The 15,952-nt window shown below is 42.5% G+C and overlaps 1 protein-coding gene across 1 annotated transcript in view; it reads left to right on the top strand.

The window, feature by feature from the left end:
* The first annotated feature begins 1,354 nt into the window (after positions 1-1,354).
* The window catches only part of LOC140332319 (von Willebrand factor A domain-containing protein 5A-like), a 50,071-nt gene continuing 35,473 nt past the window's right edge, over positions 1,355-15,952 (top strand). The window contains 4 exon segments of the mRNA XM_072413584.1: positions 1,355-1,712; positions 12,524-12,591; positions 14,671-14,873; positions 15,384-15,606. Of these exon segments, the coding sequence (XP_072269685.1) occupies positions 12,537-12,591; positions 14,671-14,873; positions 15,384-15,606 (481 nt within the window). The 5' untranslated portion in view covers positions 1,355-1,712; positions 12,524-12,536.

Here is a 15,952-nt window from a genome sequence, read left to right as displayed (position 1 = left end):
AACATTATGATATGAGTGTTGTGATGGATGAGTATCTGATCCTATAATGTACAGAATTAATAAATTCAGTTTCTCATTGATCCTGTGTTGTCTGTTTTTTAGATTTCACTCTCCCCATGGTAGCCCCGGCTTTGGTCCTGCTGATCTCACTGCAGAATGCAGATGGGTCCTGGGATTCCAGGCTACAGCTCACTTAAATCCTTCAAATTCTTGGGGGCTTGGTTCCCCCAAAACTAATATTTTACTAGAATTTAGTGGAAATTGCAAACCTCCTGTTTCTTCTGTTGTTTAGATTTCTGTCCTGAGTTCCCAAGTTTTCACTAATGCTATGCCGGTTGGGGGGCTCCAACCATCTCTGTACTGAGTTCCCAGGTCTGTACACCTGGTGCACCAATTATGAGGGGTTCTTATTATGACTGCATTAAATTCCCAGATCTATGCATCTGTGTACAAATGAGAGCTTCCTGATACACCTGCTGCTTCTTATTACGAGGGGATCTACCCATACCTGTGTTGAGTCCCAGGGTCAGTATACCTGCTGCATCCATTGTGAGACGTCCCCACCATCCCTGTTTTGATTTCCTCAGTTTGTATACCTGCTTTGCCTAATATGAAGAGCTCCCACCATGCCTGTGCTGATTTCCTTGGTCTTTATACCTGCTGTGCCCATGATAAGAGGTTTCTTGCATCCTGGCACTGAGTTCTTGGGTCTGTTAACCTGCTGTGCCCATTATGAGGAGCTCCCATCATCTCTTTAATGAGTTCCTAGGTCTTTGCACCTTCTCTGCCCCTTACCGGGAGCTTCCATCATTTCCATGCTGATTACTGGGTTTGTAAACCTGCTTTACCCAATATGAAGGACTTCCTCCAGGGTTGAATTACCAAGATACTTTTGTACAGATTAGCAGTTCTTACTCTTGTGCAGCACGTCATTCTCCAATGACAGGTGAACTGTAGCTTTCCTGTCACTATAGTCTTGTAGTGCAGTGTCTGTGCAATGTTCTGCCATTCAATGTCTCATTAGCTCCAGTCACTTCTGTGTCGTACTCTGTATATATTTAAATAGTTATATGTTTAGCATTTTTATTGTTGCCATTTTATTGTCATTTTGACTTGGTCATTTTAAAATAAGCTTGCAAGCCTAAAAAGTGCGGGCACCCCTGCCCTGGACAATGAGCCTTATATAATAAAGCTTAATATGAATGGAGAAGATTATTCGGGTTATCATGGGAGAACCTGGGTGGTCTAGCAAACCAAAGATCCATGAATTTTCAGTAATCCAATCCAGTTTGCTGGCTCACCCAGGTTCTCCCAGGATAGTCTATCTTCTCCAGGTTTATAAATCAGGTCCAATAGGTCCAATTAACCGTTGTATTGAGGAGTGGAACCCCAAGTTATAAGAATACTTTGATCTGGAGTTTAACTTTAACTTTCCAAGGTATACGGTGATGCACAGGTATCCTGTTACCGGTTTATGGATGGTACAGATGGATTGCTGGCATATTGCTGCTCACTGCAGTTAAAGCAGACAAACAAGAAGAAGTGTATTGGATCCTGTAATATTCCTCTTCTATCTCTGCTCCCTCCTCTCCTCCCACAGGCAGCTGATACACACAGAGACAGACATTACCAGCAGTGACTTTGCACAGATCTCACACTCCCAGCACTGCAGAAACAGCAACACAGGGATCAGACAGAACTTACTGTCACAGGTACCAAATACATTGCACATGTGCTCTATATATTGCATGTTCAGGTTATGGGTGATGTGGGTGTAATATGTATGTATTGTACATATGAATGTATGAATTGTACATCAGTAGTCAGAGTTGCTGGGATTTCTGATGTTAAAACTTAAGAGCTAACTAAGTTACCTTTTAACAAATTATATACAAGAATTTGGAATATTGAATTGTGGATGTACGGGTGGACTTAAACTATACTATACGGGTGGACTTGTATAACCAACCTGCTCGGTGCCCTTGTGATCATCTTGTGTCCTCCTTTCTTTACTTATATGGGTTGGATTCACCTGTTGAAAAGAAAATGATGGTTGTTGATGTAAGCTCTTCAGGGCAGGGTCCTCTCCTCCTCCTGTCACTGTCTGTATCTGTCTGTCATTTGCAACCCCTAATGTACAGCGCTGCGTAATATGTTGGTGCTATATAAATCCTGTTTGATAATATTATTGCCCCAACAAATGATGACAAGGGCAACAGGTGGAAATATACAAAATATAATATCATAATAATTGGTGCATGTTTTGACAAGGACTAATGTGAGCTCGTAATGGTCATGTAACATTCTGATTGAGAATAGTAAATTATTGTGAATTAGGATATACAATTGTGTGCTGATATTTTTTGGATACATTTAATAAAATGTCAGCTTTTTTCTCCCCACCTGACTCATCCAATTAGATGATATGAAAATGGGCACTCCCTGCGGTAAACTGTGCCTTGTGACGTCGCTTTTTGGAACTGTTACTGTTTTGGAATTTCGTACATATCCAATAAAGATGAGTTTTTGCATTTAATTAAGCAGTACCTGTCTGTTTTGTGTCTTTCTTTAACCCTTACTGACAATTGCAGTACAAAAATATATTGAGTTTTAGATTACATAGGGAAGTTTTACATCTCATTCGTTTTTTTGGGCTGTCTGGATCCGAGTGGTTGCTCTTGGGCTGCAAATTTCGGGGTGTACAAAACCAGAACGTGAAATGAGTGATCAAGCACAGCGATTGGAACCAATAGGTGCACTGTGGCAAAAATGTGCAAAGCTGTTGAATATGAAGCAATTTTAAATGGATTATCTTTAAATATCATTTCAGCCTTTTCATATTGAGCCACTCTCAAAATAAAGAAGGTTTACTGATGGACCACCAAAATGTGAATGGGGGTTCTTTGGTACACCAGCCAAATCTGGTGCATAGATTAATAAAATTTAGCTGCTGCTCCAGAATCCAGAAAGGTTTCTGCCCAAACGGTCTGGCCCAGAAAAAAGGTCATTTACTTACATTGGGCATGTTTGTAACTAAGAACTTACAAATGAAAACCTGGTTAAGATTTTTTCTGATTTACTCAATCATAGTTTGGGGGTTCAGATCTGCACAAGGGATATGCACGGTCAGGAGAATGGAATGAATCCCATAAAGAGCTCGGTGGAGCAGTCATAAGGAAAATTGGGTGGCAGAGTCTCCACTTGAAGCATGGAGACATCATTGGCAAAATTCCAGTAGAGTCTAGGAAGGCCAAGCCAGGCAGTTCTGATGATAGGAAGGACACAATGACAGGTGGTTACCAGAAGGCCAATCCACTACTGGAGAGAGTGTTCCATCCCATTTATTATAGAGTAGAAGCTGATTGACAAAAAAAAATCATGGCTAAAATTCTAAATTCTGGAAATAAAGAATGCCTACTGATAAGGAAAGTGGCTTGGTCATTAAATAAATAAGTTCTGAAATGACCATTGACCGCCAGAATGTGAATTGGGTTCGTTGGGGACACCAGCCAAACCTGGTGCTTAGCAAGTAGGCTCTGATCCTTAAAGTTTGTTGCTGCTCCAGAATCCAGAAAGCCTTCTGCCCCAAAAAACTGGTCCAGGAATAAGAGCTGAATGGTATAGGTAATTTTGGTATAGGAGAGGCACTTTGTGAACCTAGGGGAGCCTCCTCCTGGTGCCCTGAACAAGGCTTTTGGGTGCTTGAGAAGGGAATTTTTCTTGTGATGAGCAGTATATCCAAAAAAACAGGCAAACATTTTGTGCATGATGATGTGCATTCTCAGAATCTGGAAGCTTGGGCCAGTTTTTGTCTATGGGTGCCATAGGAGGTTCAAGAGACTTTGATGGACTGATGGGGCAGGACAAGCTGGCTTTGAAGGAGAAGGGTCAATAGAGTGTAATTGTAAGCTGCATAGTGGCATCCGGGTTTTTTTGCCAGATGGTAAAAAAAAACTGTATTAGTAAACATGGAGACTTGACGCAGGCTATAGCTGGTGAAGATTGGATACAGAGGGTAGTGGGATATAGTCTGATAAAGGCAAACTCTTGGCTGGATCGAGTCACATTCAGTAGGGCCAGTGAAGGGCACAGAGCCCAGCATCTGTCCAAGGTGGCTTTTGCTAAATCCGGAAAGATGGTAATGGAAATTGCTTCAAAATCAATAGTGGAGGAGGAATTGAGTTTATCCAAAATGGTGACCTTATCTGTGTTATAGTGGATATGGCTGATAATTAGGGGTGAGTGAGCGAGATTTGTAAGTTTGTTCTCGCAGCGAATCGGGCCGTTTTTGCTTACCGAACATTTAAGCGAGAACGGTCTTGTAATTTGCCATGAGGTCCTATTCTCGCCTGAGGGAAAATGCGGGGGGCGGGAATGACGTGGCAGGGAGCGAATCACTTGCTCCAAGAATGCACAGCAAGGCCCAACAGCCCAATCAGGGGAGATCTGAGCACAGGCATATATACAAGGAAGGAGGGAGGGGTTAGTCACTTCATCTTGTGATCTGTGTCAGAGAAAGAAGCGGGGAGAGAAGTGCGCTGTGGCAGGGACAGGTTAGGAGCCTTCTGTATATCTGGAATTATACAGATTGTGCAGTCTTTCATGCTACTGTCATACTCTCCAAAATAATACAGATATTTTATTCTGATATCACTTGCTATCTATCAAAAAAACAGAAAAAGAGCCAGTCAAGATGGTTGCAATTTGATCTGGCTCTTCACTATCCCGAGGCATGTAGCTACTTTTGCACGCTCCATCCGCCAACATCTCGCGCCCTAGTCCTCACCCGCATTGCCTCCCATCCTTCAGGCAATGATGGGGAAGTCCTCAGCAGCTGGCAAGTCGCATTCTCAGACTCCAGCACAGCCGCACACGGCACGGCAGGCAAGATGGCAGCCCCGACCTCCTCCACACAGACCCCTCCTTCCTCGCCAGCAGCTTTATTAGGAGAGAATTCCAGCGACGGGTCTGTTCTTTCCATGCCCGGTGCGTAGGTAAGCCATGGATGCAGAGAAATAAACAACTTCTGCAGTCTGAGCTTACACAGACCCCTGATAAACTTTCCTTAAACATTACTAAAGAAATAAGGGAGCTGGGGGCCCGCATCCATGATCTGGAAACAAAGATGGATGATGCCATCACAGTGATTAATATTCATGATCATGATATTACTACCAGGAGGATTAATGCGCGGGTCAGAGGAATACCAGAGTCCATAGCTGACCTCCCTGCATATATTGCTGATTTGTTACAGGATTTGCTTCCAGATTGGAATTATTATTACTATTATTATTATACAGTATTTATATAGCGCCATCATATTATGCAGCATATTACCAGCCTTTTCAGCTGATAAGGAGTGGTTTGCTTCTGCTCCTATACTGGTGCAACCAGATGTGTCACAAGCATTTATTGTGGAAGTTGACGCATCTGAAGTAGGGGTAGGAGCAGTCTTATCGCAGGGTCCTTCACCTAGTAAAAGGCGCCCATGTGCTTTCTTCTCTAAAAAACTCTCTAATGCAGAGAAAAATTATGACGTAGGTAATAGAGAGTTGCTGGCCATTAAGTTGAGGAATGGCGTCATTGGTTGGAAGGAGCGATCCACCCTATTACGGTAATTACTGATCACAAAAATCTGGCGTATTTGGAGTCGGCTAAACGTCTGAACTCAAGACAGGCCATATAGTCGTTGTTTTTTACCAGGTTCAATTTCATTGTCACCTATCGCCCCGGGGTTAAGAACGTCAAGGCGGATGCTTTGTCGCGTAGCTTTCCTGGGGGGGGGTGATTTGGAAGATCCTGGTCCGATATTGTCTGAAGGGGTAGTAATATCCGCCCTTTATCCTGATCTTGAGGCAGAGGTATTGAAGGCCCAGGAAGATGCACCGGATTCTTGTCCTTCGGGGAAGTTGATTGTTCCTTACGAATTACGACATAAGGTGTTCGAGAAACACCACTGTACAGTCCTTACAGGACACCCTGGGAACAAATCCACGGTTGATTTCATCTCTCGTAGATTCTGGTGGCCGGGGTTGCGTAAATGTGTTGAGGGCTATGTGTCAGCATGTAGTACTTGTGCTCGTGCTAAGGTGACACATACTCGGCCTCCTGGATCCCTACTTCCGTTGTCAACCCCATCCCGACCTTGGACTCATTTATCGATGGATTTTAGCACAGATTTGCCCAATTCCTCAGGAAAAACCATGATTCTGGTGATTGTTGATCGCTTCAGTAAGATGTCACACTTTATTGCATTGTGTTTGTCGATAACATTGTGAAGCTACACGGTATTCCCACGGATGTGGTGTCTGATAGGGGGACTCAATTTGTTTCCAGATTCTGGAAGGCGTTCTGCACTCGTCTGGGGATACAATTGTCCTTCTCTTCGGCCTTTCATCCTCAGGCCAAATGGACAGACTGAATGCACCAACCTGAATCTGGAGACTTATTTGAGATGTTTTGTCTCAGAGAATCAGGAGGAGTTTGCCATAAATAACCGTAGGCAGGAGTCCACTGATAAATCGCCGTTTTTTGGGGCATATGGGTTTCATCCACAATTTGGCCCATTTTCTGGTACTGAGACTTCAGGCATTCCTGAAGAGGAAAGATTTTCTTCTTCTTTGTCATCTATTTGGCAGAAAATCCAAAATAATTTAAAAAAGATGGGCAACAAGTATAAACGTATGGCTGACAAGAGACGTGTGAGTCGTCCGCACCTAAGAGTGGGTGATTCTGTGTGGCTGTCCACAAGAAACATTAAGTTAAAAGTACCTTCTTGGAAGTTGGGTCCAAGGTTTATTGGTCCATATAAGATCTCAACCATTATTAACCCAGTTGCCTGTCATCTCGAACTTACACAGGCGTTAAAGATTCATAATGTGTTCCACAAATCACTATTGAAGATATACGTCGAACCAGCGGAACCGTCTTCCTTGCCTCCCCCTCCCGTCATGGTGGACGGTAATCTAGAATTTCAGATTGCCAGGATACTGGACTCTCTATTTCTCCGTAGATCTCTCCAGTATCTCGTTCACTGGAAGGGGTACGGTCTGGAGGAGAGAATGTGGGTTCCAGCGACCGACGTTAATGCTAGTCGCCTAGTGAGAGCTTTCCACAGGGCTAATCCGGATAAGGTCGGTCCTGGGTATCCGGGGGCCACCCGTAGAAGGGGGGGTACTGTCACAGTCCCTTCCGTGACTGAGGTTAGAAGATCTGTGAGACAAGCTGCATGTGAGATTATCTGACAGTCTCTTTGTTTTTACTTGTTTCTGTGTTGTTGTTTGTAATGAGCACTCCCCTTGTATCAGCTGCAGCTGGTGGTCATTACTGCTCCTCCATTTAGTCTGGCCTCACACTTCATGCTGTGCGGTTGATATTCACTGCTGGGATGTGAAGAGCTGGTGTGTTGTCCTCTCCAGAGTTCCTGCTCTATTTGCTATTAAGATAAGTTGAACTACTTTTGGTATTTTGTGGTTCTTTTGTTGTTTACTAGGCCTCAGGGAGACACCGGGTCTTTCATAAGGGAAGGAACCAGTAGTCTCAAGCCAGACACTACTGCTAGGGCTATACAGGGCTAGTAGGGCCTAGGTTCCTGTGTATGAGCATTCCCACCATCAGAGGATATTCATACTGACAGGAGTTAGGGCAAGGTTAGGGTGTCTGCAAGGGGGTGACCATTCCCTTTTGCATAGGGATTGGAGGCCTAGTTCTCAGTTTTACCTTTCTGTTCCCCTCCCTGTTATCCGTGACAACCACTGAGCCACCATGCTGTCCATATTGGAATGTGAACGGATCCACAGGGCTTTGGGCCCTAAGAAAGCTGATGGTCCCCCCAAGAGATGTGCTTATAAAACCTACTTTCCACAAAACACAAGGAGTCCATTATGAAAGCCGCATGAAACGGGAAGGACCTGGGGTTTAGAAGGAAAGCCTTGCGACCGTTCCTCTCTACTCTACAGGATCTTGGAATAGGTTTTATTGATATGATGTTACTGACTGCACTTTATATCATTGATTGTGAGATGTTTTATAGTTAGCAATATGTAATAATGTTTCTTCTTAAGACTATGAAGCTGAATCCTAATGTCACTAGTAGCACACCATAGTGCACATGCTAGGAAGATGATTGATTTTACATGAATCCTGTTGTGTTAGGTTTGATAAATTATTATTTATTTATATATATTTTTTTACTAGGCAGTATTTTGTTTGTATTCTTCTTTCTGCCATGATGACTAATATCCTCTGTCTGTTATAATGTCAGTGGCTGTTTTCTCTATTTCTGCTAGAACAGGCTTTATTGATCTTACTGATTGCACTCTACTTTATATTATTGATTGAGAGATGTTTTATAGTGGGCAATACGTAAAAATATGAAGCTGAATCCTAATGTCACTAGTAGCGCACCATAGTGCACATGCTAGGAGGATGACTGATTTCACATGAATCCTGTCTTGTTGAGTGTGCTAAATTATTTTATTTTAATTTTTTTTTTTTTTTTTTGCTGACAACTATTTTGTTTGCACCCTTTCCTCTGCCATGATGAGTAATATGCTCTCTGTTATAATAATGTCAGTGGGGGTTTTGTCTGTTTCTGTTAGAACAGGCTTTATTGATATGATGTTACTGATTGCACTTTATATTAATTATTGCAAGATGTTTTATAGTCGGCAATACGCAATAATATGAAGCTGAATGCTAATGTTACTAGTAGCGCACCATAGTGCAATGACTGATTTTACATGAATCTTGTTCTTTTGGGTTTGCTAAATCAATTTTTTTTTTCTTTTCCTCTTCTCTCTCTCTCTGCAATATTTTGTTTGCACCCCTTCTTCTACTATGATGAGTAATATGCTCTGTCTAAGAATGTCAGTCTGCTTCTGCTAGAACAGCTCCATGGATATAATGTTACTGATTGCATTTCACTTTATATTATTGATTGCCAGATGTTTTATAGTAAGGCAGCTCCTGCCTGGGTGGGCTGAGTGCCTTACGCATTGTTTAGGCAATGCTTACTAGCAGGACGGCTCTTTTGGTAAAGACCTTTAGGCATAGGTCCTTTGGTTTTTTTACCCTTTTTTTTTTTTTCTTTTGTATTACCCTCTATTACAGTTTGGTCTATATTGTGGTATACCTCATGGTTGGTGGAAAGGCCTGCATCATATATATATTAACCTTCTCATCAGTGCAGTTTCTCTCCCCCGGGACTATCGGTGATGGCTGGGACCTGTGTAATTGTAACCCATAATGTACAGGGATTTACCTCCCCACAAAAGCAGAAGAAAGCATTTAATTATTATGCTTCCCTGAGGGCGAATATTCTTTGCTTTCAGGAAACTAGGTTTTCACAATTCTCCCGGCCTTCATATTGCTAAAAGAAATGTCCTCGGATTTTCCAAGCTTGTCCTCAAGAGAAGAGGAGAGGGGTTTGGATAACCTTTTATAAAAATATGCCCTGTCAATGAACAAAATGCTTTCTGTTTGACATGGAGCTTACAATTGTGAACTACTATGCCCCTAATCTTCACCAAATCCATCCTTTGATTGTGATAGCTACACACACTAAAGATACTCTTTTATTGATGGGTGATACTAATCTGGTTCCTGATGGCAAATTAGATAAGTCACATCTTTCAACCCAGGGACATTTTAGTTTGATCCTTCTAAATTCCCAAAAGTTCAAAGATTTTTTATTATTTATTATTTTTTATTAGATCAACTATTACTTAGTATAGCTGTTGCCGCGCTGTCCTTCTATTATGTATTCTTGGAAAGAGTTTTTCTATCCAAGAATACAGGGCACTACAGGTGATGAATGGGGACAAGTCCTTATTAATCACTTGTAGTCCTCGGACATTATAGTGGAACTGCAGAGGTAATCTGCAGTTCAGTTTCCCACGTGACGTCACAATGGAGACGAACTGCAGATTACCTCTGCAGTTCCACTACGATCTCTGGGCACCACAGGTGATAAATGGGGACATAGTATTGCAGTATTGCAGAATACTATGCAAATGGCTGTGTGAGGAGTACTACGCACCACATTCCACACAGGGAGCTCAGGCAGACACCACCTCCACCATATCCTCCTGTAGCTGCGGAAGCAGCAGCAGCGTCAGCAGTAGTGGCAGCAGGATGCCTGCTTCCAAAAGTGTAGGCCACGGCAGGGGGATTTTCTGGATGCCTGGCGAAACCTGATGCGGCCACCTCAAACAAGTGAAGTGCAGGGGCATAACCATCGAGAATGGATGAAGCGCATGGTGCATGATTACGTTGGTCAACAGGCTTGAAATCTTCCTCCACATGTCACTGATTGGCTGACACAAGGACTCACTAGGCCAACCAAGATGCCTCTGTGAACCCGCACTGCTCCTGTGCTGAGTCTGTGGCTGCCTATCACCAGACACCCTGTCTGCTGAGGCTGCCTCGGTTGAATTTTTTCACTAGTTATCGCAACATCCAGGGATGGCATTCTTTGCCAGTGTCATGACTGCCATTGTGCCAGCTAGCAATTTACTTTACATTTCTGCTGCTTCCAGGAGACCAACAACTGCAAATGAAAACCCCCAGTACTGCCACACTGATAGGTACCATTGCCTTTGCCTAATTTTTCAGCCAAGTATTGTAAGATTGAGGGTTGGCATTCATGTCATCCACTTCATGATGCAAACTAGCAATATCATCTACCTTCCTAACGTTTCTGGCACCACAGACCACAGCAACAGTGAAGGCTCACAAAACATCTTGGTCTTCGTTTAATCACAAATTTCCAATATTTGCATTAAACACTTCAGGTTGGCATTGACGATTCACTACACCCAGCTCTAGATGCCAGTTACCAATGCCGTCCACGCCCTGTCCCAGGGTTCACCGCCTCCTCCTCCTGCTGTTGCTGCTGCCACCTGCCTAGTATTCCATTAACAAAAATTGTATTACACACTTCTGGTTGTCATTGATGATGCACTACACCCAGCTCCAGATGCCAGGTACAAATGCGGTCCACGCTCTGTCCCAGAGCCCACCCAGAGTCAAGTTGGCCCATTGACTTTAACGTAATTCGCCAAATCGATTTGATGAAATTTCGCTAACCCACCGGAAGTTCGAGGAAATTTTTGCTAGACTGTCAGAGGCCTTCTCGCTCATACTTACTGAAAATGTCTGTGGATTAGTTCAGAGGCGCTGGCTTGAGGTATCCTATGCACTCAAAATGTCAAGAGCATAGAGTGTAGGAGAAAGACCCAAAATAGAGTTAAATTTTTTCTAAAGGGGGACTTCCAATTGGTTAGATCTCATTGATTTGGGTAGGCCCAGGATGCAGGGATTACTTCTCCTCCCTTTATTTATCATGGTTTCAATTTTATAAAATATAGAATTTTATACAAAAGATAACTTACAGTGAGCATCCTGAAGCTCCCTGATCATAGACATCCAGTCCATCCAGTCTCTGCTTCTTCCATCTTGTGCAAGGCCGCGGTAAGGTCAGAATTCACCCCCAACTTCATACTTCAACTATTGCTTTACGTCTGCAAACATGGAGGTCATGTTTTCCTTTTCATGTTGTGGCCTTATCATTGTGCCTTCTGGAATACCTGAAGGACTGAAATCCTGCTTTGAGGATGTATGCAAAGCAGGAGAGTCGCCAAGTGTGTCCTGATGGAGCAGCATGTAAATGGCGGGATTTTTGAGGCATCAGGAGTGAAGACTTTCTGCTTCAGACCTGAGATTCTGAAGTCAACAGAAGGAATGATTTGATGGTTACCGCAGGCAGAAATTTAAAGTTTTTAGATTTTCCATGTTTATTGAGGCTGTGTGTGGAGAATCTATGTGAGTTGTAGCCTAATAAAGTAAAGCAGGTCCATGGGGAGCTCTTACAGAACATGTCCACTCGGCACCATTTTCTGGCCTCGTCCCCAGCGCAGGCTTATAGTAGGAAAAATTACGCTACAGGCAGGCTGACACTCGCACAGATTAGGCTGAATTGGTAAAAACTTAGTTGAACACAGTCCAATAATAGCAAGTGGACTTGGCTGGAAACAGATTGAAAATAACAAACTAGCTAGGCACAGGTTTGTAGAGGCAAATATTAGGCTAGACACAAGGTGATAATGACCAAGCTTGGTAGACACAGGCTGATAATGACCAAGGCTTGGGTAGACAATAGCTGATGGTGGCAAAGACTTGGTGGTGTACATTTTGATAATGACCAATGCTTGGCTAGACACAAGCTAATGATGGCCAAGAATTGGGTGGACACAAGCTTATAATGGCCAAGGCTTGGCTAGAGACAGGCTGAAAATGACTTGACAAAAGTCACCCGATACCCTGTCTGGAAGTATCAAAGATTTGGGTCAACACAGGCTGAAGGTAACTAAGACTTGGCTGAATGCACAGCTTTCCCCAACTCTCTGCCTGTTCAGTAGAGGACATATTGATGCAATAAGTAAAGAGGGAGGATATGGGGATAGTTTATAATTTGTCACACAGGCTGCAGCTTTAAAATCTGACACTTGTTTTTTCCCTTCAGATAACCTGCAATAATGCCGCCATTATTTTCATGTTGTGGACTTATCGTTTTGGCTTCTAGCCAGCCAGGTGAGTGTATAAGCAATGGTGGATTTCATTATGAATGACATATGGAGTCTGCAGCTGGTGACATCTCATTCTGTAGATGCCATATATCCGATTGTCATGCCAATCTTTGGTCTTCAGATCTGGAGTTGGATTTGATTCACCTCAACTTGCCAGAAAATTATTAAATATGAAGGATTCCCTACACATTCATATTCTTCATTCCATATTCTATATTTGTGAGGATTAAATACATGGAAGACAAAACCTGTGTTCTTTATTAAAGTGAATTCTTCGAATCCTCTTTCAATACTACTGACTGTTCTCTAAACTTCTGGAGCTGCATACTTGTTCAAATTTAAGTAATCAAAGTAATAAAGCAAGATAGGGAGCTCAACTTGTGTACTTTTAAAGGAACCCTGTCACCACATATGTTGAAAATTTAAACATAATACTCTAGTTACAGGACTGCTGTATCAAACTGTTAGCAATTTGTAGAGATATTGCTAAATTCTGGGACCATAAAAATCTATTCAACCTATGCTGGATGGAACAGTAAGGAATTTGAGTTGGACATCCTAACTGCATTCCCCCACCTTTTTTTTAAAAGAAAGGCTTAAAATGTTTTGTTGGGTCAAAATCACCAAGAGCCAGAGCCATTGGTAGAACCCTTGGATAGCATAAGATCAATCTAAATTCATTTTCCATTCACCTCCAGTTAGGAAAATTTTTACGCAGCATTTAAAAAAGAAATTGCCCGCATATAACTGGAACTCTGCAGTTTAATTTTTCTAAACAGCCACAAATAGTTTTTTCTTATTGTTGTCTGTTTTCTGATTTTGCGGCTGTTATAGTTTTTTTTTAATATGTTTTTAAACTGATCTCTGTCCCTAATTAGTAATAGCAGAAAAAAAGCATATTGGCAAGCACTCTCTGCCACTTTATTATTCTTTTACAATATTATCTCTCCCTATTAGATGCTCCAAGCTGACCCTATTTCATTCATTTCATGCACAGTAGAACAAAATGGCAAGCACAGTCTGCCTCATTGTGTTTTTAATTCAGGTCTCTCCGTTTTAGATGCTCCAAGATGTTGCTATCTAATTGAGTAGCACAGCAGCAAAAATGTTGCCTTATTTAGCCGTGCTTTCACCATGGAGGGCCGCACCGACATAAACTCTCTGTACATTACAAAGGAAAGCTTACTGATGAAGCCACTTGCCATTGGATGATATCCTACATGCACTATATTTGACCTCAGTTTGGAACTTGGATTGCTAAAATTCCGAGTCCTGATCCAAGGTCAGGATAGCTGAAATCCAAGGTCAGGATAGCTGAAATCCAAGTCGGATTCCATTCCAACCAGAACAATCCAAACAACTGTATCTACTATCATGGTAGTTTGCCAGTGGTCAGCTGGACTATGCTTGTCCTTTCAGATCAGTAGCCCTAGATTGAAACAGTAAGGGCCATCAACGTAGCTCTGTTGCCATGGACATGTGCTGGTTGGGAACATCTGAAGAAAAAAACAAGAGTGACAACCAGCGGTGTAGTGGAGCGGGCACTTTTTACGGGAATTGGACACTCGATTTTTGCAAAGGATGCTTTGGTGGTCCGCAGTTCTGGCTGGTATGCCCCCCCCGGGGTGTCAGGGAAAGGACCCCACTTGGGGGGGGCGCACATGCCAGAGCCGCAGACCATGTCTCCCGTATTGAATTTGCAGGCTCAGGGCTGTGGGCAGGTTGTCTGTCTGAACACAACCCACCCACTCTCCCATCATAGGCTTAGACCTGCGATGGGATATTGTGTGAGTTCTGGTATCATGATGTCACTCAGGAGGAAGTTTCTTCCCTTTTGAGTGACACATAGGCAGAGGTGTAGTGGGGCGGGCAGGTAGAGTGCCCTTTCTTCTATTTTTACGACTACTGGTGATGACTCTTCTAATCCTTTAATGACAGCACAGGTTTTCTAGTCTTCAGTTGAATTGGAGTCCACATATAAGTGTACCTGCCATCACTTTGCCATAGGTGCCTGCCAAACTTGCCATAGGCTCTTCCCAAACAAGGTACAAGTCTTTATTCTGATTCTCTTGTGTGTGTGCAGTTCCTCTGCAGGGGATCTGGGTAGACGTCCAGGTAAAAGGATTTGTGGCGGATGTATCGGCGACTCTCAAGTATAAGAACAAGGAGGAGAAGGCGGTGGAAGCGGTCTTTGTCTTTCCCATGGATGAAGACTCTGCCGTCTACAGCTTTGAGGCCACAATAGAAGGGAAGACCATTGTAGCCGAGCTCCAGGAGAAGGAGGAGGTAATTAAAACAAACTCATCAGAATATATTCAAGATGAGAAATGATTATAAATTCTAAATTGTTTCATTAAACTTTTCTACAAATGTCAATGTTTAATAAAGCTCTACAAGACTTATAAGTCTTATAAGAAGATAAGACTGTCATGAAAGAACATGGTTTATCCAGCAAACCTGAAATGGATTTCCTAAATATAACTTGTTATTAGTTGGCAAATGTTTTCATTCCTGGACCAGATCTATTCCAGGTTTGCTGGATCACCCAGGTTATCTATGATAGTCTTTCTTCTCTGGTCTTGGAGAGCTTTAATATATCAGGCTCAATGCATTTTGTTCTATTTTGATACTTTTTTTTGGTCATAATGATGAAATGGCATAGTAATATGCAACTGTTTGTTCTTTGATCTGAAAAAATAAATTCTCCTTCATCTTTACCTACAAAACCGTTTAATTTCACATAAGAGGCCATCAAAATATTTACATGACAGTAACAAGTTTGCCTGTCATTTGTAGGCTCACAAAACCTACAATTAAGCCATCAGCCTGGGTGAGCAAGCCTTCCTCTTGGAAGAAGATGACAGTTCGGCAGATATTTTTAGCTGTAGAGTTGGGAATCTCCCTCCTGGTCTGGAGGCCGAGGTCACCCTGAAATATGTAAGAGAATTGACTGTAGAGGAAGATGGAGCTGTGCGTTTTGTGTTGCCGGCGATCCTTAACCCCAGATACACCCCAAAAGGTACAATTACAAATAGTTTGTTTTTTATTGTAATCCTTTGATCTGCTCTTGTTCTGATGACTCTAGTCCTGATTTTGTCCCTGTGAAGGCCTTCACAATATAGGCCCAGACAGTACAAAGGGTGTTAACTTCTATCTAATCCGAATCTGACCACTAAACCTAGCCCCTACATGTAGAATACCACTGTGTGCAATAAAGAGGTGGTCAACGCTTTTTATACAGAAAGCCTAAATTGCAGCCCATGACCAAAGGGAAGCCCGCATTATTCACTATTTATAATGATATAGAAAGCTGTCAGAGTCTCTATACATATTATAGGAATTGGTAAGAGGTAATAAACATGCTA

This window comes from Pyxicephalus adspersus, chromosome 6 (assembly GCF_032062135.1).
Source record: "Pyxicephalus adspersus chromosome 6, UCB_Pads_2.0, whole genome shotgun sequence".
In the NCBI taxonomy this organism is placed as follows: Eukaryota; Metazoa; Chordata; class Amphibia; order Anura; family Pyxicephalidae; genus Pyxicephalus; species Pyxicephalus adspersus.
Note: the sequence above shows the minus strand (reverse complement) of the source record. Positions and strands in the feature narration are given on the sequence as shown.